The 16,828-nt window shown below is 47.1% G+C and overlaps 1 protein-coding gene across 1 annotated transcript in view; it reads right to left on the bottom strand.

Moving 5' to 3' along the window:
• LOC137332193 (serine/threonine-protein kinase 32A-like) overlaps positions 1 to 16,828 on the bottom strand; it is a 165,286-nt gene that overhangs the window by 37,016 nt on the left and 111,442 nt on the right. The window contains exons 6-8 of the mRNA XM_067995889.1: positions 10,148 to 10,251; positions 9,015 to 9,131; positions 5,770 to 5,895 (exon numbers count right to left, since the gene is read on the bottom strand). Coding sequence (XP_067851990.1) covers positions 5,770 to 5,895; positions 9,015 to 9,131; positions 10,148 to 10,251 — 347 coding nt within the window. The remainder of the gene's footprint in view (positions 1 to 5,769; positions 5,896 to 9,014; positions 9,132 to 10,147; positions 10,252 to 16,828) is intronic.

Genomic DNA, 16,828 nt, shown 5'->3' with positions numbered 1-16,828 from the left:
TGTTTGATATTCCACTGTTTGCAGTAGTATTCCGTCATGAAAAGCTGAAAGTTGTTTCAGTTCTGCTGTAAAGCTCTGCATGTTTGTCTTTTAACAGTCCATTCTGTCAAGTGAACATAAGAAAGCAGGCAACAAATCAAGACCAGCAGCCCATCATCCCCACTCCTTCCACAGCCCGTGTACACTCTGCCCTATTTAGACTCTACCGCCCACCTTTAAGGGGAACTCCCACCTCACTAGGCATGAGCATGGGAGGGAGGGAAGGAAGTGTCTGGTCACGATGTTCCAGCCATCATGAGTGTGGGGCAGGCTTGATGAACCAGCTGGTCTTTTCCTGCCTGTCAATTTTGTACGATGGCATGGGTCACAGACTGGGCCCCTTACACCGCTATAGAATCATAGAATCATAGAAAGGTTACAGCACGGAAGGAGGCCATTCGGCCCATCGAGTCCGCGCTGGCTCTTTGCAAAGCAATCCAGCTCGTCCCACTCCCCCGCCCTTTCCCCGTTGCCCTGCAAATTTTTTCCTTTCAAGTACTTATCCAGTTCCCTTTTGAAGGCCATGATTGAATCTGCCTCCACCACCCCCTCGGGCAGTGCATTCCAGATCCTAACCACTCGCTGTGTAAAAAAGTTTTTTCTCATGTCACCTTTGGTTCTTTTGCCAATCACCTTAAATCTATGTCCTCTGGCTCTTGACTCTTCTGCCAATGGGAACAGTTTCTCTCTATCTACTCTGTCTGGACCCTTCATGATTTTGAAGGCCTATCTCCGAACCTCGCTCCCATCTAGTGAGGTTCTCCACCGGGAACGAACCATCCAAATTACCCCTTTAATCTCCTGGGGGAAAGTTCGGCATAAATCTGCGAATCTTAACCTGCGAATGTAATTGATCCACCCTCACACCTCCACTATTCAAATTGGCCTGCTGCTGTCCAGACACCATTCCTCGCCTCAGCACTGGAATCAGATTGGATATCCTTGGATACCCTGAAGGGGAGAAGGTGCCAGCAAATTTTAACCACAGCAGCCTGGCAATAATTCAGTGTTATTCGCGGAATAAATAAATCACCTGGCACTGCGCTCTCGGGAGCTGAGTTGCTAATAAGCCCTTATTATTATCATACAAATTATTCCTGTACACATAACTCTTAAAGAAAATGTACATGTTGTGAAACCCTGCAAAGGGAATTCAGGGAATTCTATTAACCTGGCCATAATTCTCTTTCAAGTAATTTTATTTGTGATTTATGTACTGCAATTTAAGAGGCACAAATATAGCAGGATGTGATTCTGGATAAATAATGGGCCTCAGTATTTGTTTGTTTTGCCCTGAATTCTAATCTTGCCATCCATTAATTTTTCAATAATGTGGACTTGGGAGTATTTAAGAAAAAAAATGGAAATCTGAAATCAAAAGAGAAAACGTCGGTCAGCGTCCGAATGGGAAAGATAATGTTTCGGACTGACCCGTTGTGTACTTCGGGCATGTTCTCGTTTTATTTTGGAGCCTATCATCTCTTTGTTGCTATTAAGTATCACCGTCCATGTTTACAAGCCATGCAGCTCGATTTCCCAGCAGTTTTCATAGAATCATAGAAAATTTACGGCACAGAAGGAGGCCATTCGGCCCATCGCGTCCGTGCCGGCTGAAAATGAACCACCCAGCCTGATCCCACTTTCCAGCACTTGGTCCGTAGTCCTGTAGATTACGCCACTTTAGGTGCACAACCAGGTACTTTTTAAATGAGTTGAGGGTTTCTGCCTCTACCACCCTTTCAGGCAGTGAGTTCCAGACTCCCACCACACTCTGGGTGAAAAAATTTTTCCTCAACTCCCCTCTAATCCTTCTGCCAATCACTTTAAATCTATGCCCCGTGGTTATTGACCTCTCTGCTAAGGGAAATAGGTCCTTCCTATCCACTCTATCCAGGCCCCTCATAATTTTGTACACCTCAATTAAATCACCCCCCAAGTTTTGAAGTATCCTGAAACTGATGAGTTTGGCTTTCACCCTCTAGCCATTGCCAGGAACACTCTTACAAACTCCTTTGAGAGTATTTCCAGTAGAATCTTGATTATCTACACTCCCATTGTCCACAAACAATTATCTGCAATTTTTCCTGGGAGCTTTGCATACCATAGCTAAAATACAATTGAGCATTTTAAGCTGATATTTGTGGCTAGTGCTCGGTAGAATTTACTATCAACGTGCTGATTTTTAGCACTGAGTCAGGAGATCAGGACTTCAGGGCAGGAGACCAGCAGGATTCAGGGCTTCAGATCAGGAGACCAGCAGGACTCAGGACTTCAGGGTAGGAGACCAGCAGGACTCAGGGCTTCAGGTCAGGAGACCAGCAGGACTCGGGGCTTCAGGTCAGGAGACCAGCAGGATTCAGGCATTGGGTCAGGAGACCAGCAGGACTCAAGCAACAGGGCAGAAGACCAGCAGGACTGAGGCATTGGGTCAGGGGACCAGCAGGACTCAGACTTCAGGGCAGGAGACTAGCAGGACTCAGGGCTTCAGGTCACGAGAGCAGCAGGACTTGCCGTCAGGGCAAAAGGCCATCAGGACTCGGCTACAGGACAGGAAACCAGCAAGACTCAGGGCTTCAGGTCAGGAGACCAGCAGGACCCAGGCATTGGGTCAGGGGACCAGCAGGACTCAGACTTCAGGGCAGGAGACTAGCAGGACTCAGGGCTTCAGGTCAGGAGAGCAGCAGGACTTGCCGTCAGGGCAAAAGGCCATCAGGACTCGGCTACAGGACAGGAAACCAGCAAGACTCAGGGCTTCAGGTCAGGAGACCAGCAGGACCCAGGCATTGGGTCAGGGGACCAGCAGGACTCAGGCTACAGGGCAGGAGACCAGCAGGACTCAGGGCTTCAGATCAGGACACCAACCGGAGACAGGGCTTCGAGGCAGGAGACCAGTAGGAGTCATGCTGCCAGCACTTTATCATGATATCTCATGTTCAAAGTGATATGAATGTAAAAGGTATGATCAGTAAGTTCGCTGATGATACAAAGATTGGTAGGGTGGTAAATAGCGAGGAGGATAGCCTCAGTCTGCAGGACGATATAGATGGGTTGGTCAGATGGGCGGAACAGTGGCAAATGGAATTTAACCCGGAAAAGTGCGATGTGATGCACTTTGGAGGGACTAACAAGGCAAGGGAATACACAATGAATGGGAGGACCCTAGGCAAGACAGAGGGTCAGAGGGATCTTGGTGTGCAAGTTCACAGATCCCTGAAGGCGGCGGAACAGGTAGATAAGGTGGTAAAGAAGGCATATGGGATACTTGCCTTTATTAGCCGAGGCATAGAATATAAGAGCAAGGAGGTTATGATGGAGCTGTATAAAACACTGGTTAGGCCACAGCTGGAGTACTGTGTGCAGTTCTGGTCGCCACACTACAGGAAGGATGTGATCGCTTTGGAGAGGGTGCAGAGGAGATTCACCAGGATGTTACCAGGGCTGGAGCGCTTCAGCTATGAAGAGAGACTGGGAAGATTGGGTTTATTTTCCTTGGAGCAGAGGAGGCTGAGGGGGGACATGATTGAGGTGTACAAAATTATGAGGGGCACAGATAGGATGGATACTAAGGAGCTTTTTTCCTTCGTTGAGGGTTCTATAACAAGGGGACATAGATTCAAGGTAAAAGGCGGGAGGTTTAGAGGGGATTTTAGAAAGAACTTTTTCACCCAGAGGGTGGTTGGAGTCTGGAACTCACTGCCTGAAAGGGTTGTGGAGGCAGGAATGCTCACAACATTCAAGAAGCATTTGGATGAGCACTTGAAATGCCATAGCATACAAGGCTACGGACCAAATGCTGGAATATGGGATTAGAGTAGACAGGGCTGATGGCCGGCGCGGACACGATGGGCCGAAGGGCCTCTATCCGTGCTGTATAACTCTATGACTCTATGACTCTATAAATTTGAGTTGTATCTCCACATGCAGCGAACTTGATTGGGTGATCTAAATCAGAAGTCAAAACCTCATAACTGTACCAGGTTAAAATTAGGGAGACTCTTGATTATCCAATATTCTGGCAAGGGCGCAGGGATAATTGTGGTCCCACTGTAATCGTGTTGTTAATCATTACACCTAAAGCAGATTTTATTGGCTCCCCCAGGAATGGGCTTGTGATGGCTGCCCAGGGCAAATTGCCTGCCTTAGTCCAAAAAGCCTCACAAAGGAGGAATGCCACTTGTAAAAAGTAGTGGAGGGATGGTAGGAAGGTACCCCCAGCACAAGCACTCACCTCCAGGAAAATAAAGGACATTGAATAAAAAGTTGGTGTCATTTTATAGCACACATATCTCTCGCCTCTGAGTCAGAAGGTTATGGGCTCAAGTCCCACTCCAGAGGCTTCAGCATAAAATCTAGGCTGATAGATAGTAGTGTCCTAGGCCCAACCATCTTCAGCTGCTTCATCCATGACCTTCCCTCCATCATAAGGTCAGAAATGGGGATGTTCGCTGATGATTGCACAGTGTTCAGTTCCATTCGCAACCCCTCAGATAATGAAGCAGTCCGTGCCCGCATGCAGCAAGACCTGGACAACATCCAGGCTTGGGCTCATAAGTGGCAAGTAACATTCGCGCCAGACAAGTGCCAGGCAATGACCATCTCCAACAAGAGAGAGTCTAACCACCTCCCCTTGACATTCAACGGCATTACCATCACCAAATCCCCCACCATCAACATCCTGAGGGTCACCATTGACTAGAAACTTAACTGGACCAGCCACATAAATACTGTGGCTACAAGAGCAGGTCAGAGGCTGGGTATTCTGTGTCGAGTGACTCACCTCCTGACTCCCCAAAGCCTTTCCACCATCTACAAGGCACAAGTCAGGAGCGTGATGGAATACTCTCCACTTGCCTGGATGAGTGCAGTTCCAACAACACTCAAGAAGCTCGACACTATCCAGGACAAAGCAGTCTGCTTGATATCCACCACCTTAAACATTCACTCCCTCCACCACCGGCACACCGTGGCTGCATTCTGTACCATCTACAAGATGCACTGCAGCAACATGCCAAGGCTTTTTTGACAGCACCTCCCAAACCCATGATCTTTACCACCTAGAAGGACAAAGGCAGCAGGTGCATGGGAACAACACCACCTGCACGTTCCCTTCCAAGTCACACACCATCCTGACTTGGAAATATATCGCCGTTCCTTCATTATTGCTGGGTCAAAATCCTGGAACTCTCTACCTAACAGCACTGTGGGAGAACCTTCACCACACGGACTGCAGCGATTCAAGAAGGCAGCTCACCACCACCTTCTCAAGGGTAATTAGGGATGGGCAATTAGGGATGGGCAATAAATGTTGGCCTTGTCAGCGACGTCCACATCCCATGAATGAATTTTAAAAAAATCAGTAAAAACAGATTATCTCATCGCTGTTTGTGGGATCTTGCTGTGCGCAAATTGGCTGCCGCGTTTCCTACATTACAACAGTAACTACACTTCAAAAAGTACTTCATTGGCTCTAAAGCACTTTGGGACATCCTGAGGTCACGAAAGACACTATAGAAATGAAGGTTCTTTCTTTCTTTCTTACAGATGGATTTTAAATCTTAGATCACACCACATAAGTAGACAACTTCTGAAATTGTTGTTTAAAATATTAACCAGCAGATAGAAAGAGATACACACATGTACAAGGATCCTGCAGCATGAGTGGCTGGGATTCACACAGTGGTATGTTACGCACGGTTAGGCAACTCAAAGGTCTGAGTGGTGATGACTTACATTGGGAATAAAACCTGCTGTGAGCTTCTTCTCCAGGACAGCATCCCAGTTTATGTCAGCTAGGTAAGGAAAGCCCTGTATATCGGCCAGGCTGGAGAGGCGCTGGGTTGAGCTCACTGTAATCAGCTGAAAAGAATGAATAAAAATTACTAATAGAAGGGGGAAAAAGTCCCACAAAACAGATTTACATCAGATTCATACAATGCAAAAGCCTTTATATTAGATTTATATAATGCTAGAACCCTCACGTCAGATTTACACAATGCATCTATTGAACTGGTATGTGTTGCTTATTCATGCCTCCAATAAGCTACTTTGATATGTTTCTGAGAGATGTGATAAGATGCTACATGCTTTTTGAAGGCTTTCTCTTAGCTCACTGTGTAACAAAACCAAAGGTCTCAATGTCTGTACAGTAATCATGATACCACCTAGAAGGGCAAGGGCAGCAGGTGCATGGGAACAACACCACCTCCAAGTTCCCCTCCAAGTCACACACCATCCTGGACATATATCGCCGTTCCTTCATTTTTGCTGGGTCAAAATCCTGGAACTCCCTACCCAACAGCACTATGGGACTGCACCACACGGACTGCAGCGGTTCAAGAAGGCGGCTCACCACCATCTCCTCAAGGGCAACTAGGAATGAGCAATAAATGCCGGTCTTGCCAGCAGCGCCCAAATCCCGAGAATGACTAAAAAGAAGATAGAGCTAAACATTGGTGCTTCTGCCAATTGAAAGAATATATATCTTGAAGCACTTTAACAGACAATTGGATGCTGTCATGAGAGTTTTTGGTTTTTCTGGATAGTTGAGCTAAGATGGGCTGAATGGCCTTCTTCACTTCCATTTATCTTGTGACAATGAACAAAACAATCATGACACAGTGTTTTTCTACATATTCAAATTCAATAGGGAAACTAACAAACAAAGGCATAACTCCCATACCCCACAAATTTCTTTTTTAGTCGAGAGGGAAAATATTGGTGAAAATATGAATTTTGTGGTTTCATTATTTTAAATAAAAATGAAAAACAGAAGCGTTCAATGAGTTTATCCAGTGAGGACCTGAACCACACAGACCACAAAGGTCCCAGTTTAAATCCTTGATCTGCGCTGAGTTACTTGATTTCAACCTGTGTGGAGGTTGGGGTGCCACAATTGGCCTCAGTGCCCTTAGTTAGCAAGAGCCCAGGAAAAAAAAAATGATTCCAGACTCCCACTACTGATTGCCATCGAGTGACCCCTGCTGGACGTACACATGTCTGGATGGTGAAGAGAGGGTCCATTAGGTTAATCCCACGTGTCTGGGATCTGAACTATGAGGGAAGACTGGAAAAACTTGGGCTTTTCAGTCTGGAAATGGGCATTTGAGAGGTGATCTTATAGAGGTGCATAAAATTGTAAATGGTATGGAAAAGGTTAATCCAGAAACAGTGGGAGTAGGACTAGGGGACACAGGTTCAAACAAATAAAAGACAACTTTAGGACTGATGTCAGGAGAGGTTTCTTCAAGCAGAGAGTGATCGCAGTGGATAGAGTGTAGGGTTGTTTGGATGGACCAAATAGCCTTCCACATCCATAAGAATCTTGATGCACAGGATGAGGACAGGATAGGACTCGGTTGTGATGTCATCTGGGATGAATAATCTGTTGAGGCTCAGACATGGGTGAATTATTGTAGGATGCACCACTGCCCATGGAATTGTACCCCAGATAGGAAAAGAAATAACCTGCGTTTCTATAGCGCCTTTCATGACCTCAGGACAAAGCACTCTACAGCAAATGAAGTACTTTTGAAGAGTAGTCACTGTTGTAATGTAGGAAACGTGGCAAGGTCCCACAAACAGCAATGTGATAATGACCAGATAATCTGTTTTAGTGATATTGGTTGAGGGATAAATATCAGCCAGGTACTGGGGAGATCTCCCCTGCTCTTCTTCAAAATAATGCCATGGGATCTTTTACATCCATCTGAGAGGGCAGTGGGGGCCTCGGTTTAACGTCTCATCCAAAAGACGCCACCTCCGACGGTGCAGCACTCCCTCAGTACTTAGGACCCGGAAAGCATCAGGAGAGGATGGGAAAAAATTGCCGAAAGACAAAAAAGAAAGTAAACATTTTCTTCACACTCTGCTTCTCCTCCATATTCTCTCTCAGTATTATTTCAACTTTAAAATTTTACTAGATCCAACATAAGCCACGATTTGAGATTGCTGAGTTCTCATTCACTCAAAGGTAGCTATTCAAAAATAATTACAAGAGAAAAGAATTCAGAGGAAAACCCTGCAAGAATCCGAATGATGAACTATTGGAAAACCTGCAGTTAACCTGCACAAAGAAGACCTGGATCATTGCGGTTATCCATATCTTCCACCACACAGGGCAGGGCGGTGCACAGTGGCTGCAGTGTGTACCATCCACAGGATGCACTGCAGCAACTCACCAAAGCTTCTTCGACAGCACCTCCCAAACCCACAACCTCTACCACCTAGAAGGACAAGGGCAGCAGGCACATGGGAACAACACCACCTGCACGTTCCCCTCCAAGTCACACACCATCCCGACTTGCAAATATATCGCCGTTCTTTCATCGTCGCTGGGTCAAAATCCTGGAACTTCCTACCTAACAGCACTGTGGGAGAACCTTCACCACACGGACTGCCGCGGTTCAAGAAGACGGCTCACCACCACCTTCTCAAGGGCATTTAGGGGTGGGCAATAACTGCTGGCCTTGCGACAACATCCCATGAATGAATAACAAAAAAAGCCTACCCTAGTCCAGAGCTTTCAAACCTCTGAGCTTATCCTATTGTACTAATATCATTCCACTTGCCAACCCTCCAGGATTGTCCTGGAGTCTCCAGGAATTGAAGATTAATCTCCTGGACACTGTTGCGAGCAACCCTGGGAGAAAAATCATAGGGTGTGTTTTTTTCATTTTCTTTGAAGACTTTCAGTGGTTAATTATAAAAATATTGGTGATGGGCTGTTTGACTGACAGTCAAGAACCATCCAGTCGGGTAATGAAGCGTTTGTGCTCTTTCCAATTGGCGTGGAGACACCAATATCTCAGCTATATTTTAAAGTCATTTGTAATATTACCTCTTAAGCTATTTTTACAAGGATGGACCAATAGCGGGAGCGTGGGGGTGGGGAGGTTGAGGGTGCCTGAGGTCATGTGACCAAACTTATGTCCAATAAGAGTTGGCAACCCTACACTTGGTGCCGAATCTGTCATTACCTTCCGAAGCAGTGACACCAATCCACTGGACCAGGTAGAGGGGTAGTTTATGTTGACAGAGTTGAACATATGAAGGGCTTCATTAACAGAAGTGCTGGAACGGATTTCATACGGTCTCTGTCAAAAGATATAAACATTGTCTGTATATATATAGCACTGAATATCAGATTCAGCCACCTACCGAAAGCTTGCTTTCATTGTCTAAATATATCATTACTAAGTGAATATAATTATTTCATTATATTTTGAATTTATATTTCATAATTTCAATTTTATGACGAAAAAAACTGAGAAAAGTAAATGGAAACATTTCTTATAGAGGAATCCCTTAAAGGGGTCTACCATTTGGATAAAGGAAGGGTTTTGTGATGACTCAGTGGGTTAATGCACCATGGGGTATGGCATTAAACCATACAGAACTGGACAATCCTAGGTTTGATCCCAGGTCTGTGCTGAATTAATTGATCCCAACTGGGGTGTGGAAGTGGGGGGGGGGGGGGGTCAACAATCAGCCTCAACATCCCTGGGCTAGGCACCGGTTGCTATCCAGTGACCTGTGCCAGAAAGTGCATGTGTGTCGGCACTGGGTGATGATCGGAACGGACTTGGCTGTGAAACCACCCCCCACCCCCAGTCAAAACTCACTGTCTCAGCTGTTTGGGCAAGGTACCGAGGTGCTGCCAACATCCATGGACTAGGACCAGAGCGCGAGTCACTAGGGGAAAAGGTTCAAGAGAGGGTCGATATTTATGCATCTGTAGGGTTCGCCAACGGATGAGTGGGTTTACTCGGGGTGGGGAGGGTGGGGGCAGCTGAATCCCAGCGGGTCTCGGGTCCAATCCCTGGCTGGCGCTCCGTTAGCTGATGTTAGCCAGGGCAGAGTCCGTGATGCCCAAATAACCTGCCAAGGCTCTTAGTCATGGCTCATACATGAATAATAGTACCAGAGAGCAACTGGTCACGATGGAACCAGACCCAGCAAGGAAACAATGCCATGGGGTGGGGAGGGGAGAAAATCAGCAAGGGAATAAAAAATGATAATGTACCCACACCCTCAGACTCACTGATAGATTGTGTGGGACATGGTGTGTGTATGAGTGCACTGAATGAGGGTAATGGGCATCTCTCTGTACCTGTCCTTTGAGCAGTTCGTAGGCTGTGATTCCAAGAGACCACCAGTCCACAGCAAAGAGATAGCCAGTACATCCATTTACAAATGGATGAAATATTTCTGGAGCTAGAGGAAGAAAAAAAAAAGTACAATTAATATTGCAGCTTTTAATTACAATTAATATTCTTTGTTCATTCGTGCAGGCAGGAAATAAGTATGGCTCCCCCCTCACGTCCTCTGTGTGAAGATTCACCCAGACTGAAGAACATTTTCGTAGAGAAAGATTGAAGGAAAATGCAAAACCAGCAGCAGTGTAAAAACAGACAACTTTGATCACTTTGCATTTCCAGCCATAATGGCTGCTCCACCCACTTGTTTGGAAAGTTCATCAGCAGCTCCCAGGCTGCATCTCTCTACTCAGGGGAGAAGGGGTAGATCACATGACCACAACTCTTCCTGGCTTAATCTTTGAGGGGTGACACCACACGGAACTAAAAAAGGCCATTGCAGTCCATCTGCCCGGTAACAAAGTTCAAAAAATACGTTAGCTTGGAATTTTCTCATAAAAATGATGCATTTTTTTTGATGGTTTTTGTGGCAGGAAGTTAAGAAAAAGCAGAGCAATGAGCCGCAGCCCCACCTCAAAAAAACTGGCCGCCTCCCAGGAACCCGATGGTCAACGTGACCGCTCGGCCAGAACCTGCCCCGGTGCGTGTAAACATCGGCAGGTGGGTGAGGTCCTTGAATCGCTACCATTTTGTTCAGTTTCTGCCTCTCCCTCGCCCAGAAAACAATGCCACTACGTATGTGGCTTTAACAAGAGCATGACGGTGACCCAGAGGCAGCTTGGCTGAACGGAGGCCATAGTTGTCAGAGAACTCCCTTCTAACTTTCATGGCTGATGACTCCTATAAGGCATCCACACACAGAAGGAGCAACTCAGAACAAACAGTATTGTTACTGGGCAGACTATAGGAACATTCAAGTGTCATCTGAGGTCCCTTAACACATCTGGTGATGCCCTGTGATGCAGCCTGGCAAGGGTCTCAGGAATTGTTGGCGCATATTACATGTTGCATCACTTTGCAATTTACAAAGCAGAATAAGAAGGAGGAACTGACCCTTCATCAGCATATCATGAGGAGTCTACACAGACGGGAGAAGTGGTGCCTGCAGCAATGCCCACAGCTCGAGAGAGCGAGAGAGAGAGAGAGAGAGGAGGCAACAAAAAAATAAACAGCAGCTTTCAATAAATGTTACTCAAGAAACACATTATTTACTTTTTCTTGGGATGTGGGCAACACTGCTAAGGCAGTATTTATTGCCCACTCCTAGTTACCCTGAGGGAATTAAGAGTCAACCACATCGTGTGATACTAGGTGTGATGTAGGCCAGACTGGATAGTCGGAAGGACTATAGTGAACCGTTTGGATTCTTAGCAACAATTAGAGTTGCTCTAATTAATTTCCTAGTGCTAGCTCTCAAATTACCACATTTATTGAATTCAATGCCAATCTCACAATTTAACCACTCAGAACACAAATCTGCTTACAACAAGAAATGAAATCAAACTCACTCGCTTTTCCCAAACAAATGGCTTAAGTAAAATGGACAGCTAATTACAACTACTCCTTACCATTGTGTCTACCCCTTGTGCCTATTACCTTGCTAACTTGAACTCCAATCTTTCATTTCTACATGGTTCTCCCTGTGCAACAGAATGTCGAGAGGTGGGTGGCTGGGACATTTCTGATGGAGTCTTCAAGGACCGATGTGACGCTCATCTCAATGATGCTGATGTTCTTGAAAAACCTGCCTCCAGCTGTTTCTCTCTTGTGACTGCAATGGGTACCAAGCCGTGACCTGAAGCTCCTTTTTATGCTGGCACTGGAGGGGGCCAGAAGGATAGCATCTCATTGTCACTATCCTGAGAGACAACAACATCTGTTATCACTCTTTAAGGCTCAATGGCACTGGGCACGGTCTCACTTGGACTTAAGGTGAGCTGAAGAACAGACCTAGTGTTCCAGGTAAGTCCTGGAAGCGATGGGAAATGCTGCTGTTAAGGCTGACTCACAGAGTATCTATGGAAGAAGTTGTAGCTGCCATTCGAGAAGCCTCAAATATCCTTAGATCCTCCTCCTGATGCCTTGCTGCTGTAGATATCTCATGGACTGTTGCACGCTCTAGGGTGGTCAGCATGGTCTTGCGCACTTCCTTCATGGTGCTACAGATGCAGCCAGTGGACTTATTCACCATCTCCACTGCATGCATGGAAACGGTCTCCACTGCCTGGACGAGGCCGATGCTTCTGTATCATTTTCCACTTGGGAACTGAGACCTCTGAGATTAGGGTCCTGAGGCTTCTCAGCTCAGGGCAGTTGTATTTCTACCCTCCAGGGAACCTTTTCCACTCCTCTGCTAACTTGGGTTTACTGCTAGACCCAGAGATATTCCCTCTGACTTGCTAATTATCTCTTCCCAAGTGGATATATCTGGGCTGGTGCTCAGGTAAGTAAGATGCCACGATAGAGTTAGTAAGGGTGGAGCAGGAGCCGCCGAGCTAGATGTGTCAGGCTGTTCTTCTGAACACTCATTACCTTGCTGATAAAATTTACCTAGATTATTGACAATGGGATGCACATTATGGGCTTGCGAGACACTGGCTAGTGGCTGCTTACTCACAGGGCTGTGGATGACCAGAGACACCTTGAGCAGGACAAAATAGCCCTTCTGTTTCTTACCTGCTCAGAGGAGGGACATGGGCGTTCACGTGGTACACCGCCAGGCTGGGGACAGGGCAAACGATCCGTGGGGCATGGCTACCTCGGCTAGGTGGCCAGGCAGAGGCTGCTCTTAGCGAAAACCAGGAGCAGCACACAGCTACCGCCCAAAGACAAAACAGCAGGTGTGTGGTGGTGGTCTGGCTGCAGCGGTCTCTCAGGCAACTCAGGGCCTGCTGGTCAGTGCAGGCAAACCCCGCGGCACAATATGTGGAGTTGGTGCAAAGCGGTAGACGTGCCTGGCGCAGGGGGTTAGACGTGCCTGACGCTGGGGGTTAGATGTGCCTGGCGCAGAGAGTTAGATGTGCCAGGCACAGGGAGATAGACGTGCCAGGTGCAGGGGGTTAGCCATGCCAGGCGCAGGGGGTTAGACGTGCCAGGCACAGGGGGTTAGATGTGCCAGGCATAGGGGGTTAGACGTGCCAGGTGCAGGGGGTTAGACGTGCCAGGCATAGGGGGTTAGACGTGCCAGGTGCAGGGGGTTAGCCGTGCCTGGCGCAGGGGGTTAGACGTGCCAGGCATAGGGGGTTAGACGTGCCAGGTGCAGGGGGTTAGACGTGCCAGGCGCAGGGGTTAGACGTGCCAGGCATAGGGGGTTAGACGTGCCAGGTGCAGGGGGTTAGACGTGCCAGGCGCAGGGGTTAGACGTGCCAGGCATAGGGAGTTAGACGTGCCAGGTGCAGGGGGTTAGACGTGCCAGGCGCAGGGGGTTAGATGTGCCAGGCATAGGGGGTTAGACGTGCCAGGTGCAGGGGGTTAGACGTGCCAGGTGCAGGGGGTTAGCCGTGCCTGGCACAGGGGGTTAGACGTGCCAGGTGCAGGGGGTTAGATGTGCCAGGTGCAGGGGGTTAGACGTGCCTGGCGCAGGGGGTTAGACTTGCCTGGCGCAGGGGTTCCACATCTCTTGGGCAGGTTTCCATGTAGTTCGTGGGCTCCAGGGGTACAGATTGGCATCATGGTGGGAGTGCACAATCTTCGCAAGTGAGCTGCAGGGCTCACATTTTTATCCCGGGAAAGGTGGGGGTGGGATACGTCACGTTTGGCGATTTTACATCCTCATCTCCCACTGCCTCTCCTGTGTCCCCCCACCCAAGGAGTTGAAGTGTTTGCTCTGACGTTGGCTGCTCCTCCCCTGGAGCAGTTCTTTTTACCGCTGATTGTGGAGCACCCTTTTCGCTTGCAAGGGAAGAAGACACTAAGAAAAGGTTGGCACATACAATTAATTTCACCCAGGCTTCTATATTGTGGTGATACTGCTTTGAGGTGCCAGCTGGCATTAATCACACTGCTACCCTACTGTCAGGCATTGAGGGTAAATCACAGCGCTATGTCAGGATATAGGTACGGGTCTTGAGTTTTTATTTGAAAATTACAATGTCACATTCTCCCAGTCATTTACAGAGTAGGCCCAGTCGGCATGTTGGTGACTCTTGTCTCTATCATTCTTTCTGGTTGTGCTTGAGCCTTCACATCCCTTGGCCACCTTGTGAGGTCAATAAACCTCCTCTGCATCATGTGGTGTTTGGGTAGGGCTGACTGTCTCAGCCAGCACCTTCCCTAATTCCACTCCACAGACTTGGGCATATAATCTAGGCTGACACTCCCAGTGCAGTACTGAGGGAGTGCTGTACTGTCGGAGGTGCCTTCTTTCGAATGAGACGTTAAACCGAGGCCCCCGTCTGTGCTGTCCAGATGCATCCCATTACCCGATCTGCATAACCGATAACTGCTTCACAATGATCAGATGGTTTAAGATGCGATCGATTATGACTCCCATATTCTACATGGGAGCCCACAAAATTGGAAAAGGTGAAATCAGCATCAAGGAGCATGCAAGCAGAGAGCCAGCCAGTATTGAGAAGAATGTGAGCAGAGAACCAGCCAATATTGAGGAGAGTGTGAGGAGAGAGCCAACCAGTATTGAGGAGAGTGTGAGCAGAGAGCCAGTAGTATTGAGGAGAGTGTGAGCAGAATGTCAGCCAATATTGAGGAGAGTGTGAGCAGAGAGCCAGCCAGTATTGAGGAGAGTGTGAGCAGAGAGCCAGCCAGTATTGAGGAGAGTGTGAGCAGAGAGCCAACCAGTATTGAGGAGAGTGTGAGCAGAGAGCCAACCAATATTGAGGAGAGTGTGAGCAGAGAGCCAGCCAATATTGAGGAGAGTGTGAGCAGAGAGCCAGCCAATATTGAGGAGAGTGTGAGCAGAGAGCCAGCAGTATTGAGGAGAGTGTGAGCAGAGAGCCAGCCAGTATTGAGGAGAATGTGAGCAGAGAGCCAGCCAATATTGAGGAGAGTGTGAGCAGAGAGCCAGCCAGTATTGAGGAGAGTGTGAGCAGAGAGCCAGCCAGTATTGAGGAGAGTGTGAGCAGAGAGCCAGCAGTATTGAGGAGAGTGTGAGCAGAGAGCCAGCCAGTATTGAGGAGAGTGTGAGCAGAGAGCCAGCCAGTATTGAGGAGCTGAAAGGGAGAAAATAGAATATGAAAGTAAACTAGCAAGAAATATAAAAATGGATTGTAAGAGCTTCTACAAGTATGTAAAAAGGAAGAGTGTAGCAAAAGTAAACGTTGGTCCCTTAGAGGCTGAAACAGGAGAAATTATAACGGGGAATCAGGAAATGGCAGATGCGTTAAAAAATATATCGTATCTGTCTTCAAAGTAGAAGACACAAAAAGCATACCAAAAATAGTGGGGAACAAAGGGGTAAATGAGAGTGTGGAACTTAAAACAATTAATGTGAGGTGTGGAAAATGTGAGGTTATGCACTTTGGCAGGAAAAATCGGAGAGCAAGTTATTATCTTAATGGCGAGAAACTGGAAAGTACTGCAGTACAAAGGGATCTGGGGGTCCTAGTGCAAGAAAATCAAAAAGTTAGTTTGCAGGTGCAGCAGGTGATCAAGAAGGCCAATGGAATGTTGGCTTTTATTGCTAGGGGGATAGAATATAAAAACAGGGAGGTATTGCTGCAGTTATATAAGGTATTGGTGAGACCGCACCTGGAATACTGCATACAGTTTTGGTCTCCATACTTAAGAAAAGACATACTTGCTCTCGAGGCAGTACAAAGAAGGTTCACTCGGTTAATCCCGGGGATGAGGGGTTGGACATATGAGGAGAGGTTGAGTAGATTGGGACTCTACTCATTGGAGTTCAGAAGAACGAGAGGCGATCTTATTGAAACATATAAGATTGTGAAGGGGCTTGATCGGGTGGATGCGGTAAGGATGTTCCCAAGGATGGGTGAAACTAGAACGAGGGGGCATAATCTTAGAATAAGGGGCTGCTCTTTCAAAACTGAGATGAGGAGAAACTTCTTCACTCAGAGGGTAGTAGGTCTGTGGAATTTGCTGCCCCAGGAAGCTGTGGAAGCTACATCATTAAGTAAATTTAAAACAGAAATAGACAGTTTCCTAGAAGTAAAGGGAATTAGGGGTTACGGGGAGCGAGCAGGAAATTGGACATGAATTTAGATTTGAGGTTAGGATCAGATCAGCCATGATCTTATTGAATGGCGGAGCAGGCTCGAGGGGCCGATTGGCCTACTCCTGCTCCTATTTCTTATGTTCTTATGTTCTTAATATCACTAGAGAAAAAGTACTGGACAAACTAGTGGGACTAAAAGCCAACAAATCCCCTGGATCTGATGGCCTACATCTGAGGGTTCTAAAAGAGGTGGATGCATTGGTTATGATCTTCCAAAATTCTCTAGATTCTGGAATGGTCCCAACGGATTGGAAGGTAGCAAATGTTACCACGCTATTCAAGAAGGGAGGGAGAGAGAAAACAAGGAACTACAGTCCAGTTAGCCTGACATTGGAATCCATTATTAAGGATGTGGTAACAGGGAACTTAGAAAATCATAATATGATTAGGCAGAGTCAACATGGTTTTATGAAAGATAAATCGTGTTTGACAAATTTATTAG

The sequence above is a fragment of the Heptranchias perlo genome, chromosome 14 (assembly GCF_035084215.1).
Source record: "Heptranchias perlo isolate sHepPer1 chromosome 14, sHepPer1.hap1, whole genome shotgun sequence".
In the NCBI taxonomy this organism is placed as follows: domain Eukaryota; kingdom Metazoa; phylum Chordata; class Chondrichthyes; order Hexanchiformes; family Hexanchidae; genus Heptranchias; species Heptranchias perlo.
This window is presented reverse-complemented; position numbering and strand designations above follow the sequence as displayed.